General features: G+C 41.3%; 1 protein-coding gene across 1 annotated transcript in view; it reads right to left on the bottom strand.

Annotated features, from left to right (window-relative positions):
• The window catches only part of DAXX (death domain associated protein), a 130,689-nt gene that overhangs the window by 106,394 nt on the left and 3,012 nt on the right, over positions 1 to 21,283 (bottom strand). Inside the window, exon 2 of the mRNA XM_053721902.1 lies at positions 5,511 to 5,788. Coding sequence (XP_053577877.1) covers positions 5,511 to 5,693 — 183 coding nt within the window. The 5' untranslated portion in view covers positions 5,694 to 5,788. The remainder of the gene's footprint in view (positions 1 to 5,510; positions 5,789 to 21,283) is intronic.

A 21,283-nucleotide genomic window follows, 5' to 3' on the forward strand; every position in this document is an offset into this window, starting at 1 on the left:
CGCACTGGTAAGAGAGCAATACAAACCATAGGTAATTTTAACCCCTGACCGACACACATCCTTTGATAGGATCTGCTCTATTTGGAGAAAAGGGGGAACCCCCCTATCCAATCATTGTAGCCCTATTTGGTACAAACAAAGCTTCTACCATGAAGGGCACGTCAAATTGTTTATATAGCTTACTGGACTTATTAGGATTGACCAACGTTCAGGGTAGCATCCTTAAGTAGCAAACGGAGGTGTACAAGCTTAGTTTAAGCTTGTACAACCTCAGTACTAAAAAAAGGAATTACCCAGACAGAGTCTGAGATTTCCTCCTTATATACTACCGAAGAATCTTCCTCTACAGGCCTCAAGGAAGAAAATTCGGAATAGCGACTACAGTATCAGCAAAATTAACTGATTAAATACATTTCCTCAATTGTTTTCCCTAGCATGAGAAAAACAAACAATGCAACATATATCGATCGCTTCAATGATATTAGGAGGCAATGTCTTGCAAAGGGCACTGCATGTGTGGGCTATCAAAAAATTAAATTTTTTAATATCCCTATAGAAAAATCTCTCACAACATAAAGAATAGAGAAAGGGATTGGTGTTACCACATTTGTTTTCAAATAATGAGACTTACATATAGGTGATTATCAAATAAAAAAACTGACACAGAAAAAACATTACTGTCTCTTTAATTTTTAAAATAACTTTTTTATGCACTTTACTGTGTCTCTAACTTTTAAAGTGTAACCCTTATTATTTATCACTGCGAGGTACTTGGGCCCTTGTGTAAACATGTCTGATTCGGTACACGATATTGCAACCACTTCTACGCCTCAGCAAACCTAGCTGAGGTGCCTGGCAGCCCTTCTGCTCCACAAAAATTCCGGACTCATTGCTATAGTTCTGTCTTGTACTAAGAACAAACACCTAGATTTCTCCACTGTTCCTTCCGATAACGGAAGTTTTAGCAATGTGGTGCGCAACAACATTGGCGCCACACGAAAACTCTGCCCATCGTGGGCGTTACCAAAAACCATTTCCCGGTCGCCATTAATATTTTACAAATGAAAGCGTTGGGAGACCAACAACAGACCGCTCCAGCCTCAAACAGCATGGCAACACTAGTCTGTATCAACATGCAATGTACTGGGCAGATGCCAGTCCCAGACATACAGCATAAACGTGGAACCACCTCACATTGAGCTTGCAGTATTAGCCCACATCAACATGCAATGTATTGGGTAGCTGTCAGTCCCAGACACACAGTGCAAACGTGGAACCACCCCACATTGAGCCCGCAGCACTAGCCCACATCAACATTCAATGTATTGGGTAGCTGTTCGTCCTAGACTCTCACATTGAGCCCGCCATTGAGCTTGCAGTTATAGCTTATTTCAATATGCAATGTCCCGGTCGGCTATTAATAAACCGCAGGGAGGAGAGCTAATGTATCACATACAGCCCCAGTGCCTGCGTCCAACTGTCTAAGGTGTCCCCTAAAACGTCTAGGAGAATTAATGCCCAAATTTAATGAGGTATAAATAAAAAATAAAGTGTCTAACCTTTTTCTGAGCTTACTTCCACTCCCCAGAAAGAAAGTCAGCACTTACCTCATTTTCTGCCTGAAAGCAAGGCAATTCCAGGTTTAAGAGGTCCTCTCCCTCCCAATTAACCTGTAATATAACGAAAGTCCTGAGTAAATATCCCTCAGGTTTTCTTGGTAAGGGCAGCATTCAATGTATGGGAGGCGCAGTGAGAATTATGTCCCACTGCTGTAAGTTCCCATTGCTCTAAAGCCACCAAAGCTCTACTGAAGAGACTGATATGGACTATGGCTACACCCTAGAACAAAGCAGCACAATCGTGCACTACTTTAAAAATAATAAATTCTTGATTGAAGAATCTAATCTAACACCTCACTTTGCCACTTCCTATCACTAACGTAGGCAAAGAGAATGACTGGGGTGGGAGGGAAGTGAGGAGCTATTTAACAGCTCTGCTGTGGTGCTCTTTGCCTTCTCCGCTGACCAGGAGGTGAATTTCCCATTAGTAATTAAGATGATCCGTGGACTCATCGTGTCTTAAAAAAGAAATCTATTTTACGTATCAAATTTAGTCTTGGAGGTGTTTATTTTTTTTCTATTCATTTCAATTTATTTTTTTCTCTTGGTTTTTCTCTATTTTTCAGATTATTTACATTTGTAGGTTATATTTCTGCCACAGCAGCAAGCACCTTTTTAAGAATACTCATGATTAAAGGGATACTGAACACAATTTTAAGCAACTTTCTAATTTACTCCTATTAATTTTTCTTCGTTTTCTTGCTATCTTTATTTGAAAAAGCAGGAATGTAAGCTTACGAGCCGGCCCATTTTTGGTTCAGACCTTGGATAGCTCTTGCCGATTGGTGAATACCATTTAGCCACCAATCAGCAAGTACAACCTAGGTGCTGAACTAAAGATGGGCCGGCTCGTAAGCTTACATTCCTGCTTTTTTAAATAAAGATACCAAGAGAATGAAGAAAAATAGATAGTAGGAATAATTTAAAAAGTTGCCTGCTCTATCTGAATCATGAAAGAAAAAAATGTGGGTTCAGTATCCCTTTAATTATATGGACACCACTTTAACTGGGACTATGCTTACTGGACTTATAATTGCTCCTTAAAGGACTACCGCTCCATGCATGGTGTACAATATTTATTTTTCTTGCCGCTGTTGTGTTGCAATTGAATATTATCTCAATAAAAAAAATCAAAAGTTATTTACACAAAGTAGTGCTGTGGACCAAGATTTGTTGGATATTGGAATGAGGATTGATCATACTCCAAATTCTGCATCAGCACTAATATAATCCAGGAGAGTAAAAATGCTGTTTGTACAAGAAGGACTTCATTAAAAGGTTGTTGGCAAAGAGATAAAAAGAAACAAGGAGTGAGAATTTAATGGAAGGAAGAGAGAAAAAGAGAGAGAAAAAAAAAAGTGCATTTGTGTTTAGAGAGGTAGTATTCAGAGATTAGTCTAAGATTTAGACAACAGCCACATGTGATAATGTAGATTAAGAAGTGGGTTAAACTAAACCTGAGAAATTCACAAATTATTCCCTGGATCCTGCATTTCAAATGTTTTCTTTTAAATAGCCATAAACCTAACACAAATACACGTAGCCATACACCTAACACAAATACACGTAGCCATACACCTAACACAAATACACGTAGCCATACACCTAACACAAATACACATAGCCATACACCTAACACAAATACACATAGCCATACACCTAACACAAATACACGTAGCCATACACCTAACACAAATACAAGTAGCCATAGACCTAACACAAATACACATAGCCATACACCCAACACAAAAATCAGTTTGCATGAACAATAAAAAAGTACCCAAGTATTATCCTCAACTCCTTCACAGCACTAAAAAAAAACTACTCATGGGCCCTATAAAATTGAGACCTTCTCTCATTTAAACCCTGCATTACATCAAAATAATCTTATTTCCTAAACCAAACCTTCAGACTCTTCCCTTGCCCCGGAAAACACTGCAAATAGCCTCTATTCAAGGCTATATACATGCCCAATGTGATAAGCAAATTTTTTTTAAACTGTACACACTTTTATAGACCCTGCACACTGTCCTAACATTCCACCTTCTGGGAAAAGAACAATCCACAAACATCCTCTTTTCCAGACCAAATATTTTCCTGAAACATTAACTTCCCTGGACAATGAACAGACCACGAACATTCTTTTACAGAACTGTACCTACTCCAAAAAACATTGCCGACCTATACAGCACCCCACTTGGGTAACAAAACAAAAAAAGTTTGAAAGGGCATATAAGAAGTACAGACAGGTGAAACAAGAGAAACAGATGCAAAATAACATAGATAGATGGATGGATGGATGGATGGATGGAGAGAACAAACAAAATAATGCGTTTAAAGGGACATTGAACCCAACTTTTTTCTTTTATGACATAGACAAAGCATGCAATTTTAATTAAGTTTCTAATTCACTTCTGGAGTGCTGGTCCAGGGAGAGGAGCAGGGGAGCAGTGGCCCAGAGAGAGAGAGAGAGAGGAGCAGTGGCCCAGAGAGAGAGAGAGAGGAGCAGTGGCCCAGAGAGAGAGAGAGAGAGAGAGAGGAGCAGTGGCCCAGAGAGAGAGAGAGAGAGAGGAGCAGTGGCCCAGAGAGAGAGAGAGAGAGAGAGAGGAGCAGTGGCCCAGAGAGAGAGAGAGAGAGAGGAGCAGTGGCCCAGAGAGAGAGAGAGAGAGAGAGAGAGAGAGAGAGAGAAGCAGTGGCCCAGAGAGAGAGAGAGAGAGAGAGAGAGAGAGAGAAGCAGTGGCCCAGAGAGAGAGAGAGAGAGAGAGAGAGAGAGAGAGAGAGAGAGAGAGAGAGAGAGAGAGAGAGAGAGAGAGAGAGAGAGAGAGAGAGAGAGAGAGAGAGAGAGAGAGAGAGAGAGAGAGAGAGGAGCAGTGGCCCAGAGAGAGAGAGAGAGAGAGAGAGAGGAGCAGTGGCCCAGAGAGAGAGAGAGAGAGAGGAGCAGTGGCCCAGAGAGAGAGAGAGATGAGCAGTGGCCCAGAGAGAGAGAGAGAGGAGCAGTGGCCCAGAGAGAGAGAGAGAGGAGCAGTGGCCCAGAGAGAGAGAGAGAGGAGCAGTGGCCCAGAGAGAGAGAGAGGAGCAGTGGCCCAGAGAGAGAGAGAGGAGCAGTGGCCCAGAGAGAGAGAGAGGAGCAGTGGCCCAGAGAGAGAGAGAGGAGCAGTGGCCCAGAGAGAGAGAGAGGAGCAGTGGCCCAGAGAGAGAGAGAGGAGCAGTGGCCCAGAGAGAGAGAGAGGAGCAGTGGCCCAGAGAGAGGGAGAGGAGCAGTGGCCCAGAGAGAGAGAGGAGCAGTGGCCCAGAGAGAGGAGCAGTGGCCCAGAGAGAGAGAGAGGAGCAGTGGCCCAGAGAGAGAGAGAGAGAGAGGAGCAGTGGCCCAGAGAGAGAGAGAGAGAGAGAGGAGCAGTGGCCCAGAGAGAGAGAGAGAGGAGCAGTGGCCCAGAGAGAGAGGAGCGGTGACCCAGAGAGAGAGGAGCGGTGACCCAGAGAGAGAGGAGTGGTGACCCAGGGAGAGGAGCAGTGACCCAGGGAGAGGAGCAGTGACCCAGGGAGAGGAGCAGTGACCCAGGGAGAGGAGCAGGGAAACATATTCATATACCAAAAGAAAGAGCAGGAGATTGATGTCATAAGGAGAGGAGCAGGGGAGCGGAAGCGCTGGCCCAGGGAGAGGAGCGGTGAGAGAAGGCACAAAGAGAGGAACAAAGATCAGAAAGACCAGAGGGGGAACAAAGAAAGATGAGCAAAGAGACCGAGGCTATAAAGATAAACACTTTAAATGAACTTAGCAAAGAAGAGTAAGTGTAGAGTAGAAATGCTAAGTGGAAAAAGTAGCAGAGTGGATAGAAAAATGCAAAGGAACAAGGAGCAGAGAATGAGGGACAAACAGACACTTTAAATTACCTCCTCAAATAGCTTCTTATTCTCTGCACTCATACATTGTCCTTTATTCTGGCTTTCCCCTCCCCCTTTCCTGCCGTTGGTCTGTGGTGCTGGAGACTCAGATGGCTTTTTGGCTGTGGAGCAATGTGGCTTTTCATCATCGTCATCATCATCTAGGACTATGATGTCATCCGCGTGCGCCATTTTTTTTCTTCTTCCAGGAGCTCACGGTCTGGGTTGGAGAGGAGCCAGCATGGCCAAGGTTGTGCCCTGAGCACCGGAGAGGATGAGTCACAGGACTGAAGGAGAAATAAAAAACAGACAACACTAAATACAATAAAAAACAGAAAAGTATACTTATCAGATTCTGCGTACATACATATTGTGATCATATCCTTACCATTTGCTCCTATTATGTTCTGTAATCTAGCAAAGTATATTAGGGCTGCAACTAACGATTATTTTCATAATCGATTAATCGGCCGCTTATTTTTTCGATTAATCGACTAATCGGATAAAAAATAAATTATTTTTTTCCTATATTTAAAATAAGATCCACATAAATATAAACTTCCGACTAAAACTTTACATTAAAACAACTGTTGGTCCAATTTTTTAAGCAGCAGAACAAATTTTTATAATTAAGCAAAACAAAACCACAAACTGTTTGTAAAGAGGTAGAAGTAGAAAGAGGTAGACTACCACTGTTTATAACATTCTGTTATTCACTCTTTCAGAAACTTTGCATTGAAATGCAAAAATGTCAACATGACCACATGCGCCTGGCTGAGGCTGGCTCTCTTTTTTTGAAAGCTATTTTGCCTGCAACAAGGAAGAGGTGCTCAGATGGTGTTGAGGTGCCTGAGATGCATAAATAGGGTTTTGCCAATTTCACCAAGGTGTGTTATTCATCTTTGTTAGTTCTCCACCAATGCAAGGGGCCTCTTAAAGTAAGCCTGGATTTCATTTTAATATAAAAATATCTTGAATATCTATATGCAATGGTAAACAACCAGCTATAGGGTTAGGGGGAAAATATCTAGTCCACTCTTAAAATAACAGATATATACTTCCAGAGGTTGAATTTGGTTCAATTAAAAATAGAAAGAAAAAAAGGCAAAAGGGCTAAAGACTATACATCAGTAAAAGGACACAGCCTTACATATTTATCTATGCAGTACATATAATCAGCAAATATCAAGTGATCCGCTAGAAATGCTGCAAACAGGAAATAGTGACATCAATTCATATAACAAATGCCATCAATCTAGGGCTAGGTGTAAATAACAAGCTCGGCACTATATCATGCAAAGCATAGTCCCAAATCACCTGATTTTATATAAGCAATCCAAATTATGACTCCTATTTTATTTCTGGGTTGCACATAACACAGGAGTAGTTGTAAACTTAAAAAGAAACTTATACTGTCCTAAAAAAGTGAAAAGTAAAACATCTGTAGACGTCTTTTAGGCTAAGGGCATAACCATAAAACACAATACCATGTGCCGAAGCTCATTGGGGCAAAGCAGCTGGTGCTGTGCACAGACCAACTAATTGCAAACCAACTAATCGATTATGAAATTCGTTGACAACTATTTTCATAATCTATTATGGCGATTAGTTGTTGCAGCTCTAAAGTATATCTCGACAAATACTGAGTACTGCGTTGCCAGAATGATTACAAACTGCCTGTTTTGTTTTTCAGTGCTGCTACAGTCACATTTACACCACCCTGCCATATCTAAGACTGCCAATAACTGCCACTCTACTCCCACCATCTCCTATATAGTGCATTGGTTTTCTATTTGTGCTTGAATAGAAATATTAAAGTGAATGTAAAGTTGAATGAATGAGTGCCGGTTTTTAAAAATACTATTAAAAACAGGGGCACTTTCATTCATTAAACTTTACATTGCAGCATTTATTTATTTTTTAATACTTACTTTTTTCTTTAGCACACACAGACCGCGATCCTCCGCCCACAGCTCCTCTGTACTTAGGCGTGGCCTCACGAGATGGACGCCCCGGGGTGCACGCCATGATTGGAAGAAGCCGGTTTCGTCATCGCTGAGGTAAGTACAGAGGAGCTGTTGGCGGAGGATCGCTGTCTGTTTGCTGAAGAAAAAGGTAAGTATTTAAAAAAACTCTGCAATGTAAAGTTTAATGAATGAAAGTTTTTAATAGTATTTTTAAAAACCCAGGCCCTCATTCAGTCAACTTCACATTCACTTTAATGAAAAATGCAAATATCTATTCCCTACATTTTTGAGCTGGTTCCTAGAATTTACATGAACAACAAAAGCCCCTATACATTCATACACATACCATACCGCAGGACTCGACAAACCTAGGCGCCAGGGAGCCACTGGCACCTTAAAACTAGGCCCTGGTTTAGACCCCCAAGACACCCACTGGTGTTCCTCCCTTCCCGCCTCCAGCAGCCAACAGCTACCCCCAAAAATTTAGCCTGGTAAGTTAGATCCTTTCTATGCCTTGCAGTTGTGAAATACACATCCAACTTTAGCCAAGACCTCGCTCAAATACCTCCTGCAATAATACAACATGGGGGAGGGGTGTTAATGTCACTTGTTTGCACCTGTACTGTCGCAGCTGGGAGTGTGTTATTATATATGTGACCCTGCTCTGCAATGCAGCAAGTCTCCCGCAAAACAACTCATAAGGATGGGCAAAAGCTGCAAGCTCCTATATTTATAGTCTGGCTCGTAGATTTTGAACAAATTTGTCAAGGCCTGTCATACAGCACAGTCAGTGACACACTGTTTCCAAACGCCATACAATGAGAGATTCTATTTAAAGGACAACTAAACCCAAATAGTTTGGTAACTGGTGTTTTAACCAACTATTATCTATCAATATTATTTACTATGCCCCATTGGCCATATATACTAATATGAGTTAAGTCCATAGTTAAAGGGACACTAAACCCACATTTTTTTTCCTTTCATGATTCAGATAGAGCAGCAATTTTAAGCAAGTTTCTAATTTACTACGATTATCAAGTTTTCTTCGTTCTCTTGCTATCTTTATTTGAAAAGCAGGGATGTAAAGCTTAGGAGCCAGACCATTTTAGTTTCAGCACCCTAGATAGTGCTTGCTTTATTGGTGGATACATTTAGCCACCAATCAGCAAGCGCTGCCCAAGTGCTGAACCAAAAATGGTCCGGCTCCTAAGCTTTATATTCCTGCTTGCTCTATCTGAATCATGAAAGAAAAAGTTTGGGTTTAGTATCCCTTCAAATACACACCACTTTAAGACTGAAAAGTACAAGATGTTTATATACAAACACCATGCATTTGGTATATAGTGACAAACAGAAAAACTATACTTAAATACACAACACTAGACTTCCGGTGGGCGGGATCAGAGTAAGCAACGTTCTCAAGGAGCTCCGTATCGCTTGCTAACCCCAAAAAGTTAAATTGGGGGATTTTTTCAGCCCGAGAACCCTGGTCCTTGGTAAGAAAGTACCTGGACGCACACAGTTCTGGAGAACACCATCGCATCCGCACCGGAACCAAGTTAGCACATATAGTGCGAAGAAGAGCCCGCAAACCGACACCCGTGGCCATCTTGGCCCACAGACAGGTGATAGGACAGAGGACCTCCCTGAGGGAAGGCTGAGAGGTGACCGGTACGTCGTTAGCACCACATAGGCTCACAGAGCAAATCCAGCACTGAGCGGTGAGTGTGGAGCATAGACGGTGATGCGCAGCCGAGACCGGCAGCCAGTAGGAGATTCCCAACGGTGGAGCGGATTCACATAGCCTGCCTGGAGAGCGACGAAGCAGATGACCAGAGGATCGTAAGAGATTGATCCTAGGAGCAGCGGAAAGGAACCAGTTGGCTGAGACGGCTGTTGGTCGGGAGGCAGACTAGCTTTCACAGAACTCGGCATCGGAGTAAAAGGGCGCAAAGGCAGAATACACTTCGCCATCTTGGAAGCCCCAGTCGCTCTGCTCCCTCCCAGAGGAAACTCAGCGCACAGCTTGGCTGACTCTAGCTACAGGACCTCGTAACACATGACACTCAGGAGTACTGTGTGGTAAGATACTGTGTGCCACATACCCAAACAGGCAAGCACTGCACTGGAGACCGTGAACTGTTTATCCTGTAACACACTTTGGTATTACAAGGGAGGTTAAACATCATAGATCAGGCCCCATATCCTATACTCCTTCCGTCCTATACTCCTTCCGGGCATAAACATTGCTCTCTCAAAGCCTGATACTGAAGTACTGTGGCCATCTTAAGAACCCCAAAAATCCTGGTCTCTACTTATTAATACGGGCACTTACATTTGCACAATACCTCCGATTGTCTGTGCACATTGCTCCGGATACAACCTAGCTTAATACCTGACCCCATCTTCCCGGGGTAGTGGATATAGTTTACAGAGCCCTGTGGAACTGATCAACTTATTCAGGGTGGGACTGTGGTGCTTACCGGAACTTTTACACTAAAAACGGGAGGGGCCTGCAGTCTGGGAGCCCCAATTCAACTTGACTAAAACAACATAGATACCAGTTCACTGTGTATAACTGTTGATATATATATAGATTTGCTGTGCACAGGGTTTCAATGTTTATAAGCTGTTCAAACATGTTTGTCCACTACTGAATGCAATGTTTTATATGCTCAACACGGTGTGCTAGGTGTTTACTCTGTATGTCTAAGGTTGTACACTGCATCCATTCCTGAGACGTAGCTGATCTATTAAGAATTAGAGGCTAGGGGTATATCCGTGAACAGCAGAGGAGATTAGAGGTGCGTGATATCTATATTATATGTCAACACACTGCTGTATTTTTGACCCAAGTTGAGCTCCTGCTTCAGGTATCCAACAACACTGGCTCTCTTTGCACCCTACACCTAGTCATCAGACGCATGTACATAAGTTGCATCCTTTTTTTATATGGATAAGTTCTTAGAACCTTCTAAAATGTCAAGTAAGGGTAAGACGGGTGAAAGGAGGCAGAAACATAACTTGGATAACTCTGCGACCTCTGCATCTAGAAGCCAGGATGTCACACCTGAACCTAATGAGTCGCATACCATAGTGCAGCAACTCACTTCTCTCTTCATGCCCAAAATGGATAATATCCAAAGAGGTTTAGACACACTGGCGGGGGAGGTTAAGCAAATAACAAGCCGCTTTAATGAAGTAGAAGAAAGGGTCTCAGAGTTAGAGGACTTTAATGTTGCCTATACAAAAAAAGTTGAGGATTTGACACATCAGAACCAGATCCTATACCAACGTCTGGGAGACTTGGAAAATAGATCTAGGCGCAATAACGTTCGCCTAGTGGGCCTACCTGAATCTGTCAAAGTCTCAGAAATAATTCATTTTAGCCTATCGCAGACTTCCCTCCTTGATGTTTGAAAATACTAAACTCCTACTCTTTCAGGACTATTCCTTGGAGTTGATGAGGAAAAGGAGGGAATTCTCTGCGATCTGCTCATCCTTAAATAGAGAGGGTCGCAGAGTATACCTACTGTACCCGGCCAGGTTAAAGCTCCTAACAGACAACGGCCCTAAATTCTTTGACTCTCCTTCGGAGGTGCAGGACTTCCTAAAAAGAGACCCAAAGAGGACAGAACAACCCCCATAGAGAGGCAATGCATGTTGATCCAGACTGACAACTGGGAAAGTGTAACCACGTGGGTGTGTCTGGCGGGCTTGGGGCGGTGCATTGCGGTGAGCGCTGACCGGGCAAGAATTGGGGATCCACTATTTCAGACTGCCCACTATCTGAATAGAAACCCGGGGAGGCGCGCGCACGCGGCGGTGTCCTACCACCGGGTTGCCTCAGAGAACAGGGAACTATGATGGTTATACTTTACTGAGTAAAGGTTTATGGCTCTATTTATATCGTTGTCAAGGTTGAAACAACTTCGGGGGATAGCGAACCCTAATGGCTGTGCCTTGGTATTGTTTTGGTTCACTGTTAAATCTGAATTGTTAAGAATGATACGCAATAGTCATATGATATTGTTCATAACATTACTTTTCACTATGGGGAATGGTGGACCAATGTCTCAGGTGGCTGCACCCCTTTTCCTTTTTTCTACCCTCATAGATATATTATGCACTGTAAAAGAGCTACCTACGGGAATTTCCCCCTGAGGACCAGTGGGAATATGTGAAGTCCCCTGTCTTTGCCAAAGACCATTGGAAAATTGATGCGCAGCATCAACATCTTATGCTTTTATTTTGAACTCTGCAAAATATGAATAGAGATGATCCTCCAGTGGTTGGACGCATGCAGGGGACCCTCTTCACTGGTGGGACTAATGCTGGTCCATTTTATTTTTTTTCCCCTTGCCTCCTCCCCTCTCCCTCTTACTCTGCAGGCGTCGCCCCGGGGACCCCTCGCTCTTTAGTTCTGGAGGGTAAAGTAAATGATAGCTAAATTTGTTACTTGGAATGTTGGAGGAATCCACTCACCAATTAAAAGAAAGGCCATACTCACACACTTACGTAAGCTACATACTGATGTCGCCTTCTTACAGGAGACACACCTGACCGATTCTGGACACGAAAAGCTGAAATCAGACTGGGTGGGCAGCGTTGCATATGACTCATACACTAGCTCTAGCAGAGGCTAAATTATCCTCTTTGGTAAAAAACTGGCTATAGATGTCATTAAAACTCATAAAGACTCGGAGGGTCGTTACCTCATAGTACAGATCAAACTGGGCTCTCATCTCTACACCTTGTGCAACCTATACGCCCCCAACCAGAAAAGCCCAATTTTTTGGACCCAACTTATCAGAGCTCTCACACAATACCTAGACACTAAGATCATACTGGGGGGAGATTTTAACCTTGCACCCGACACAGTGTGTGACAGACTACAGGCCCCTTAGAGGCCAAACGGCCTAAATACAAGGGGCAGTTTGAGAAAAAGATTTTCAATAACCTAGAAAAGGAACTCGGGATATGTGATATATGGCGGCTACGTCATCCTGAGGGTAGAGATTATTCTTTCATTTCCAAGGCCAAAGCATCATTGTCCAGGATAGACCTTTTTATGATTTCTGATCTGGTTTTTTCATTAGTCCAGCAGGTCAAGATACATGACATCCTGTTGTCTGATCATGCACCAGTGGAGCTTACGCTCCATCCTCACAGACACCCCGCTAACAGAAACACCTTGAGATTCCCAAGCTATTTAAGCACCTCGGTACCTTTCAAACAATTCCTGATCCATTCCTGGAATGATTTTTACACAGATAATCTGGCCCACGTAGAAGATCCTCAATTGTTGTGGGAAACAGCTAAAGTGGTCCTAGCAGGCAACATAATTTCCTATCTGGCCGATCTTCGTCGTAAAACCCAACTTAGATATGTGTCCCTGGAAAAGAGCCTGGTTGTGGCCTACCGGGAATACTGCTCCTGTAAAACTAGAGAGCTATACGACGCTTATATTATAGGTAAGGAAAACCTAGACGCTTTCATGTCACAACAGGCAGTGTCGGGATTAATTAAAACAGCCTCCAAATTTTATAGATTCGGGAACCGGTCGGGAAAAATGTTGGCCTCCATAATTAAATCCCGGACGGCAAAGAGGGATGTCGCCTCTCTGAGATATGGAGGGAAGACGCATACTACCCCCATAGATGTTGTCAAGGGGTTTGCAGAATATTATACTGCATTATATACTAAGCAGCCAGCATGTCCGCCAGCTGTCAGTGAATCATTCTGGTCCTCCTTGAACCTACCCCGGCTTAGCCAAGACCAAGTGGAACAACTAAACTCTCCTATCACCGCAGACAAGATGGATAGGGCTATATTGGGCATGGCTCTGGGCAAGGCGCCGGGTCCTGATGGTTTACCTGCAGAGTTCTACCGTTTACTACAATCCAATGTATCTAAAACTTTATTGAAGATGTACAATGGATACTTCCAAGATGGACTCTCGCCATCATCAGACTTTTCAGCAGCTCATATAACACTCATTCCCAAGGCAGGGAAAGACCACTCCCTACCGGAATCATACAGACCCATCTCACTATTGAACGTTGACTATAAGATCTTTATGGCAGTGCTGGCGGGACACCTGAAGATTCTTTTGCCAACCCTTCTCCACTCAGATCAGACAGGTTTTGTCTATAAACGTTCATCAGCAGTCAACTTGAGGCGGGTTCTGCAGGTTATCGACTTTTGTTGGAGGAGAGGTGGGGGGCAACACAGAAATGACCTATCGGAGGCCTTCCTGCTATCCCTGGCGGCAGAGAAGGCCTTTGATCGAGTGGAGTGGGACCATTTGGACAATGCCTTAGCGCGTTTCAATGTCATTGGATCGTTTGCGCAAACCAGCCAAAACATACTCGCGACCGGTGGCTCGGGTTCTTGCTAATGGCGTGTTCTCCCCTGATTTTGTTTTGCAGAGGGGCACGAGGCAGGGTTGCCCCCTGTCCCCGTTGCTATTTGATCTAGTGCTGGAACCATTGGCCATCAAACTCCGACAAAACTTCCCAGGTATCATGTTACACGGCAAGCCTCAAAGATTGGCCCTATATGCCGATGATATGATGCTATTTGTGGAGGATCCCGCCAGGCATATTCCCAACATTCTTAACATTATCCAAGACTTTGGAGCCTTTTCCGGCTACAAGCTCAATACAGGGAAATCAGAGATCCTATGGCTAAATAAGCATTCCAATAGCCAGGGGAGCTACCCTTTCACTGAAGTGGGGAACAAACTCACGTATCTAGGCATCTACTTACATAGGAATCCTCAAAGTATGTATGACTCCTAATCTCTCGAACCACTGCACTAGTCTTTGCAGGCAGCTCCAGCAGTGGAGCTCCCTGCCTTTGTCCCTCATGGGGCGAATCAGCCTTATTAAAATGGTGACATTACCAAGATTACTATACCCAATGCTTATGTTGCCTTTTCTATTAAACAAAAGAGATCTGAGATCCTTGAACATAGCTGTCAGAAAAATCATATGGCGTGGAGGCAAACCTCGTATAGCAGTGAAATTATAGCAACAACCTTATGGTTATGGAGGCCTCGGCCTCCCAAACTTCAAAATGTACAATTGGGCGGCCTTGATCAGGCTAGTTCTTGATTGGCAATTGGGCACTTCCCACTTCTGCGATACTGACCTGGAGAATGCAGTTTTGAGGCCCATAGATTTGTCATATCTGCCGTATCTGAAGACAAGTGAGACACCCCCACAAATCAAATCCACTATCCTTTATAAAGGCCCATTAGCAGCTTGGCGCATGGCTCATAAAGGCTTGGGGCCTCGATGCCCCTCCTCTAAACTGCTACCCATAGTGGGTAATTTAGACTTCCCAGCAGGCACCGACACCTAACCTTTTCGCCAGTGGAGAGAAAAGGGGATCAGGACAGGAGACTTATTAGACCCTCTGTCGCGCACAGTTAGGACGTTTAGTGACTTAAATATGAGACATGGCATCCCCAATAACCAATTTTATGCCTACCTTCAGGTACGCCATTACATTGACCATCTCAAGCAAAAAGATCCAAACTTTTGGGATGCCTCTGTGTTTGCCATACCGCAAACGGCCTTTAAACTAGGGAACTTTTCCATGTCTAACATATATAGAGTTCTGAAGTACAAAGCAGGGACTGACAACCAGACGCTGATCTTGGATAAATGGATGGTGAGAGGATTGGGAGATATTACCAATGCAGACATTCAAAAGAGCCTGGAACTAACTAAAAAAGTGACTCTGAGTGTCCCTCTCCGCGAGGCACAGGTGAGAATGATACATTTTGACTACATTACTCCCAACAGAAGCTCTAAGTGGAACCCGCAACAACCAAACAGATGTGGTAAGTGTGGAACTGCGGCTCTGAGTGTCCCGCACTACTTCTATCATTGCCCTCTGGTGAGACAGTTTTGGGCCAGAATTCAACATTGGCTGAAATGCGCAATGGGCATCTCTGTTACCCTACATCTAGATCAGGTCTGCTTTTTAGATGGTGTGAAACCCCTAATAAGTATCATGCTATACTGACATTGACGATGCTGATAACCAGAAACTGTATACTATGCATGTGGACAAATAGGAAACCACCTACCATACGACAGTTTAAATGTAAGCTTTACAAACAGCTGTTCATAGAGCAGTTTGACGTTAAACTTGACATTGCACATAGGCTAAGACTTTTTCTGACCAAATGGGGACCCTTCCTGAAAACACAAAATCCTACAATACAAAGACAAATACTCGGACCGTTTTCTCAGACGGAAGATCTTATCACGGCCTGCTTAAGGGGAGAGTGGACAGTATTATATGACAGTGAGACGCCTGTGATGGATAGAGGGGGAGGCGAGATCCTACTCTCACAAATTTTGTAGTAAGGATAAGTAAAAATCATGTAAATTGCTGCGAGGGGCGGCAGGGAGAGGGGAGAGGAGTGCATTGTATGTTTTTTCCTTTTTTTTTTTTTCCTCAGCCTCAGGAGACGTCCACCAGACCCCTGAATACACGCGGATCACTTGTGGGTGGGAAGTGGGTATTGTTGTAGTTAGATAAGTTAAAATTATAAAATGGTAAAGAGAGAATGGAACGACAGGATACGGATAACAACTTAATAACCCTAGGATCTGAATGTAAATATGATAGTATTGATTCTATGTAATACTTGTAGCCTCATAAAAAGACTCTAATTACAATGTAACTGTAATACTTATAACATGTACCCTGTAACTATATGAAGCTTTGTACCTGTCCCTGATCTCTTTTAATAAACAGAATAAAAAATAAAAAAAAATACACAACACTAGACGTCGCATATTTACATGCTGTGTGCCTGGAATACTACACATTTATACACACACACACACACCACAATTAAAGGGACACTGAACCCAAAATTTTTCTTTTGTGATTCAGATAGAGCATGCAATTTTAAGCAACTTTCTTATTTACTCCTATTATCAATTTTTCTTCATTCTCTTGATATCTTTATTAGAAAAAGAAGGCATCTAAGCTTTTTTTTTTTTATTCAGAACTCTGGACAGCAATTTTTCATTGGTGGATGAATTTATCCACCAATCAGCAAGGACAACCCAGGCTGTTCACCAAAAATGGGCCGGCATCTAAACTTACATTCTTGCATTTCAAATAAAAGATACCAAGAGAATGAAGAAAATTTGATAATGAGTAAATTAGAAAGTTGCTTAAAATTGCATGCTCTATCTGAATCCCGAAAGAAAAAATTTGGGTTCAGTGTCCCTTTAATGTCACAGGTACAAGCCTAATAGATATTCTTCATGGTAACACAGTGTTTCATTGAAACTCAGGGTGGATAAACATAAATGATTTTTTTTAAATTTAAAATGAACCCCTTAAGACCAAGGACGTGCCTGGCACATCCTCTGGGTTTTCAAGCACTGGAAGCGATTCTTCCAGGGTATTGCAGCAATGCCTCGATATTTAGGCAACCTGCAATACCCTCTGATTTTAATTTAACCCTGAAATTAGCTTTACCAAAGCAGCAACAAGAAATCTAACTCCTACTGACGAGTTCTAAAAGAACGAAACAGGCTGTCTAGTGAGTGATTTCTGTGTTGCTGCAATAATCCTGTTCAGGGATCGCTGTGTTAAAACAGTATTTGAAGCAAAAAAAACTGAGATTTTGCATATCTAATTTGCATAGCTTACCCAGAATCCTCTTGTACATTGGTAACAATGTATGTGGAGTTTTACTGGGTAAACGCAAGCAGGGAACTTGCCAAGATGTGCTAATTTTCTATGCAAAAATTTGTATTGATTAAATTTTGAGACATGGAGGATTTTAATCTCAGATTTTTATCTCCACCATAATTTTAATTAATATATATATATATATATATATATATATATATACACAAATTATATACACACACATATCAGGGCACAATACCTGATTAAATAACCTGCACACTTTTTAAGACTCATAACAGCACTTCTCCCCCACTTCAGCGGTGAAGGCTGCAGAAAATGTCTGACATACAGTGTTGAGCATTGTGGTGTGGGTTTATAACTAAGAATTTTGTTGAGATAGATGTACTATCAGTTGTCAGGCTTCTGCCCTTTCCTATCTTACTGTGTTTTATTTCCTTTTGAAATCAGATCCCTTGCTGGGTATGCAGGTAGAGAGTGACAGGCTTTCAGTGTGGTGTATTTCAGTCTGCCTCTTCACCTGCTTCATGGTCTGCTTTCACTTTTACTATAGGTCTGAGCTATATGGGGAAACGAAAGAGAAAATGTGAGACTCAGCGGAGCTGAGCAGTGACAAATGTGCACAGCACAAACTACGCAGCAAATTAAAGCTTCTATAAATGTGCTCCCTAATAAAAATGTGATGAAAATCAGTGTCCCCTATCAAATTTGTAATTATATATCTACAGTATATAGCTCAGGGCTGGAAATGTCCACTAGTCCTGAAAAAGTAACATTTTTATCATAGTCCACAAGTAACTTTTCTACACTGGTGAGCAAACCAGGGTGGATAAAAATCAATGATTTTTTTTTTTTTAATCAGATTTTTTTTATTTAAATCAGATTTTTTTGGATTTAAATCGGATTTGGGACAAGCCCTGTCTCCAGCTCATTTTTTGGCAAATATTGTCAATATCCAGTATCAGGGTCAAAACTTAAGTGCTGAGGAAGAGGAGTTAGCTATGACATGGGTATCCAGCAATCATCCATCTGTAATGCCAACTATAATAAACTTCAAAGCTAAGACCATTCAAGAAATATAGGTTTGCTGAAGATATTTTAAAGAAAGTCACACCAGTGAACTGATGGAAGTCACTTAAGCACTTGGATTTAGAGACTGTTCAAGTAATGATTTCACTTTTAAGAGCAGTAGCTTCTTCTGCAGGCGTTGAAAGAATATTCTCTTCCTTTGGACGAGGTGAAGATGACGAGTGAGCTACAGACGACAGTATTTAAGTTTTTCATGTGTAGGCTGGGCTGACAGTCTAAGTTTCTTAAAATATATCTATTTTGTTTAGCCAAATTAGTTAACAAACATGGATGTTTGTTTAAGCAAACAACATATGCTGTAATTTTATTGTTCAGTTGAATAAATCTATTTAAATTGTTATTATTAAGGTAATGATTATTTTTCTCCTTCCTAAGTACAACAGAAAAGTTGTCCAAATATGAATTATATTGATTAACCTATTAAACTGGGGATAAAAAAACTAATATGAAAAGTTGTTATTCTAAAAATCTTCATCTACTTGCATATTAAAGTTATACCAGCAAGAATTAGTCTTTGTGTAGAAAACTATGATTTAAATCAAGCCTTACTGACTAGTGATTTAAATTGTGATTTAAATTGTGAATTAAATCAGTTTGATTTAAATCAAATCCACCCTAGAGAAAACTACAGTGATATTTTCACGAGTATGTATATATCCGAACAGATATAGATAGATAGATAGATATATAGATATATATATAGATAGAGATATATATATATATATATATATATAGTCACACACACACAGTTGTGCTCATAAGTTTACATACCCTGGCAGAATTTATGATTTCTTGGCCATTTTTCAGAGAATATGAATGATAACACAAAAACTTTTCTTTCATTCATGATTAGTGTTTGGCTGAAGCTATTTATTATCAATCAACTGTGTTTACTCTTTTTAAATCATAATGACAACAGAAACTACCCAAATGACCCTGATCAAAAGTTTACATACCCTGGTGATTTGGCCTGATAACATGCACACAAGTTGACACAAAGGGGTTTGAATGGCTATTAAAGGTAACCATCCTCACCTGTGATCTGTTTGCTTGTAATTAGTGTGTGTGTATAAAAGGTCAATGAGTTTCTGGACTCCTGACAGACCCTTGCATCTTTCATCCAGTGCTGCACTGATGATTCTGGATTCTGAGGCATGGGGAAAGCAAAAGAATTGTTAAAGGATCTGCGGGAAAGGGTAGTTGAACTGTATAAAACAGGAAAGGGATATAAAAAGATATCCAAGGAATTGAGAATGCAAATCAGCAGTGTTCAAACTCTAATAAAGAAGTGGAAAATGAGGGGTTCTGTTGAAACCAAACCACAGTCAGGTAGACCAACTAAAATTTCAGTCACAACTGCCAGGAAAATTGTTTGGGATGCAAAGACAAACCCACAAATAACTTCAGGTGAAATACAGGACATATGGTGTGGCTGTTTGACGATGCACAATAAGGAGGCACTTGAAGAAAGATGGGCTGCATGGTCGAGTCGCCAGTAGAAAGCCATTACTACGCAAATGCCACAAAGTATACCGCTTACAATATGCCAAACACAGAAATAGGAGAGAGAAAAATAATTCTCCAGATCTAGTTTGTATGTTCCAGATCTTTATTCATAGCAGCCTTGTTAAAGGCAATGGTGCAGACCCTTTAAGAAAAATTACGAAAAATATATAGAGAGATTTAAAGTGAATAGCTATATCCTCTTTTATAAGAAAGGGAATTCAGCACTCTTAAAAGGGACAGTCAACACCAGAATTTTTGTTGTTTTAAAAGATAGATTATCCCTTAATTAATAATTCCATAGTTTTGCATAACCAACACAGTTATAATTATACATGTTTTACCTCTGTAATTACCTTGTATCTAAGCCTCAGCCGACTGCCCCCTCATTTCAGTGCTTTTGACAGACTTGCATTTTAGCCAATCAGAGCTGTCTCCATGGTAAAGTCACGTGCAAGAGCTCAATGTTATCTATATGAAACACGTGAACTAATGCCCTCTAGTGGTGAAAAACTATCAAAATGTATTTAGATTAGAGGTGGCCTTTAATAAGCATATGAACCTCCTAGGTTTAGCTTTCAACTAAGAATACCAAGAGAACAAAGCAAAATTGGTGATAAAAGTAAATTGGAAACTTGTTTAAAATTACATGCCCTATTTGAAACATGAAAGTTTTTTTTGGACTTGACTGTCCCTTTAAGTTTCAAAACAGAAAATATTTAAATTTTTCTTCCCAAACTATTATCCTATCTTATTGACATGTTTCTATGTGACACACCAATGAAGAAAATCATTTCCCTGTAATCCACAGCTGGTGGACACTTGATCTGGACTAAAATTGAGCATTACCGTACCCCAATATGTAAAAAATGTATTAATATACACACAAAGCACTATGAAGTACTTGTATGCCCATGATGATTACAGAAGTTTTTTATTGGGTAGTTTATACAATGATTAGAAGCTGGCTATAGACAACCATTGTAATCTCTTTTTGTTTAAAGCAGGGTCGTTAACATTGATTTTTGTTAAACAGTAATAGGGTCCCATGGAACACACAGAGCTGTAAAATTTAAAGCAGACATTGTGTCAGAGAAAGTTTAGTTCTAAGTAAATATCTGCAGAATCTCATAATGGTCATGTATAGATTGCTGTTGAACCTTATGCTAATTTAAGGCAACAGATTAAATATTCTAACAAAGTTTAAAACAGACAGTGTGTCAGAGAGAGTTTAGCTCTAAATAAATAACTGCAGGATCTCGTAATGGTCATATATAGATTGCTGCTAAACATTATACTAACTTAAGGCAACATAATAAATATTCTAAACACTGAAAAGCATGGAACGGCAAAAAAAAAAAAATATATATAAGGACATCCATCCTATGAGTAATTCTTAGCTAGAAAGTATTATACTCATTGTGGCTAATAGTACACTCCAGTACTCCAGTGTGCATAAAGAGAACCTCCTTGGATTGTTACCGTTCCTTCAATGTTCATTGAAGTCAGTTCAGAGGGAACCGCTGTTGG

The sequence above is a fragment of the Bombina bombina genome, chromosome 7 (genome assembly GCF_027579735.1).
Source record: "Bombina bombina isolate aBomBom1 chromosome 7, aBomBom1.pri, whole genome shotgun sequence".
NCBI classification, from domain to species: domain Eukaryota; kingdom Metazoa; phylum Chordata; class Amphibia; order Anura; family Bombinatoridae; genus Bombina; species Bombina bombina.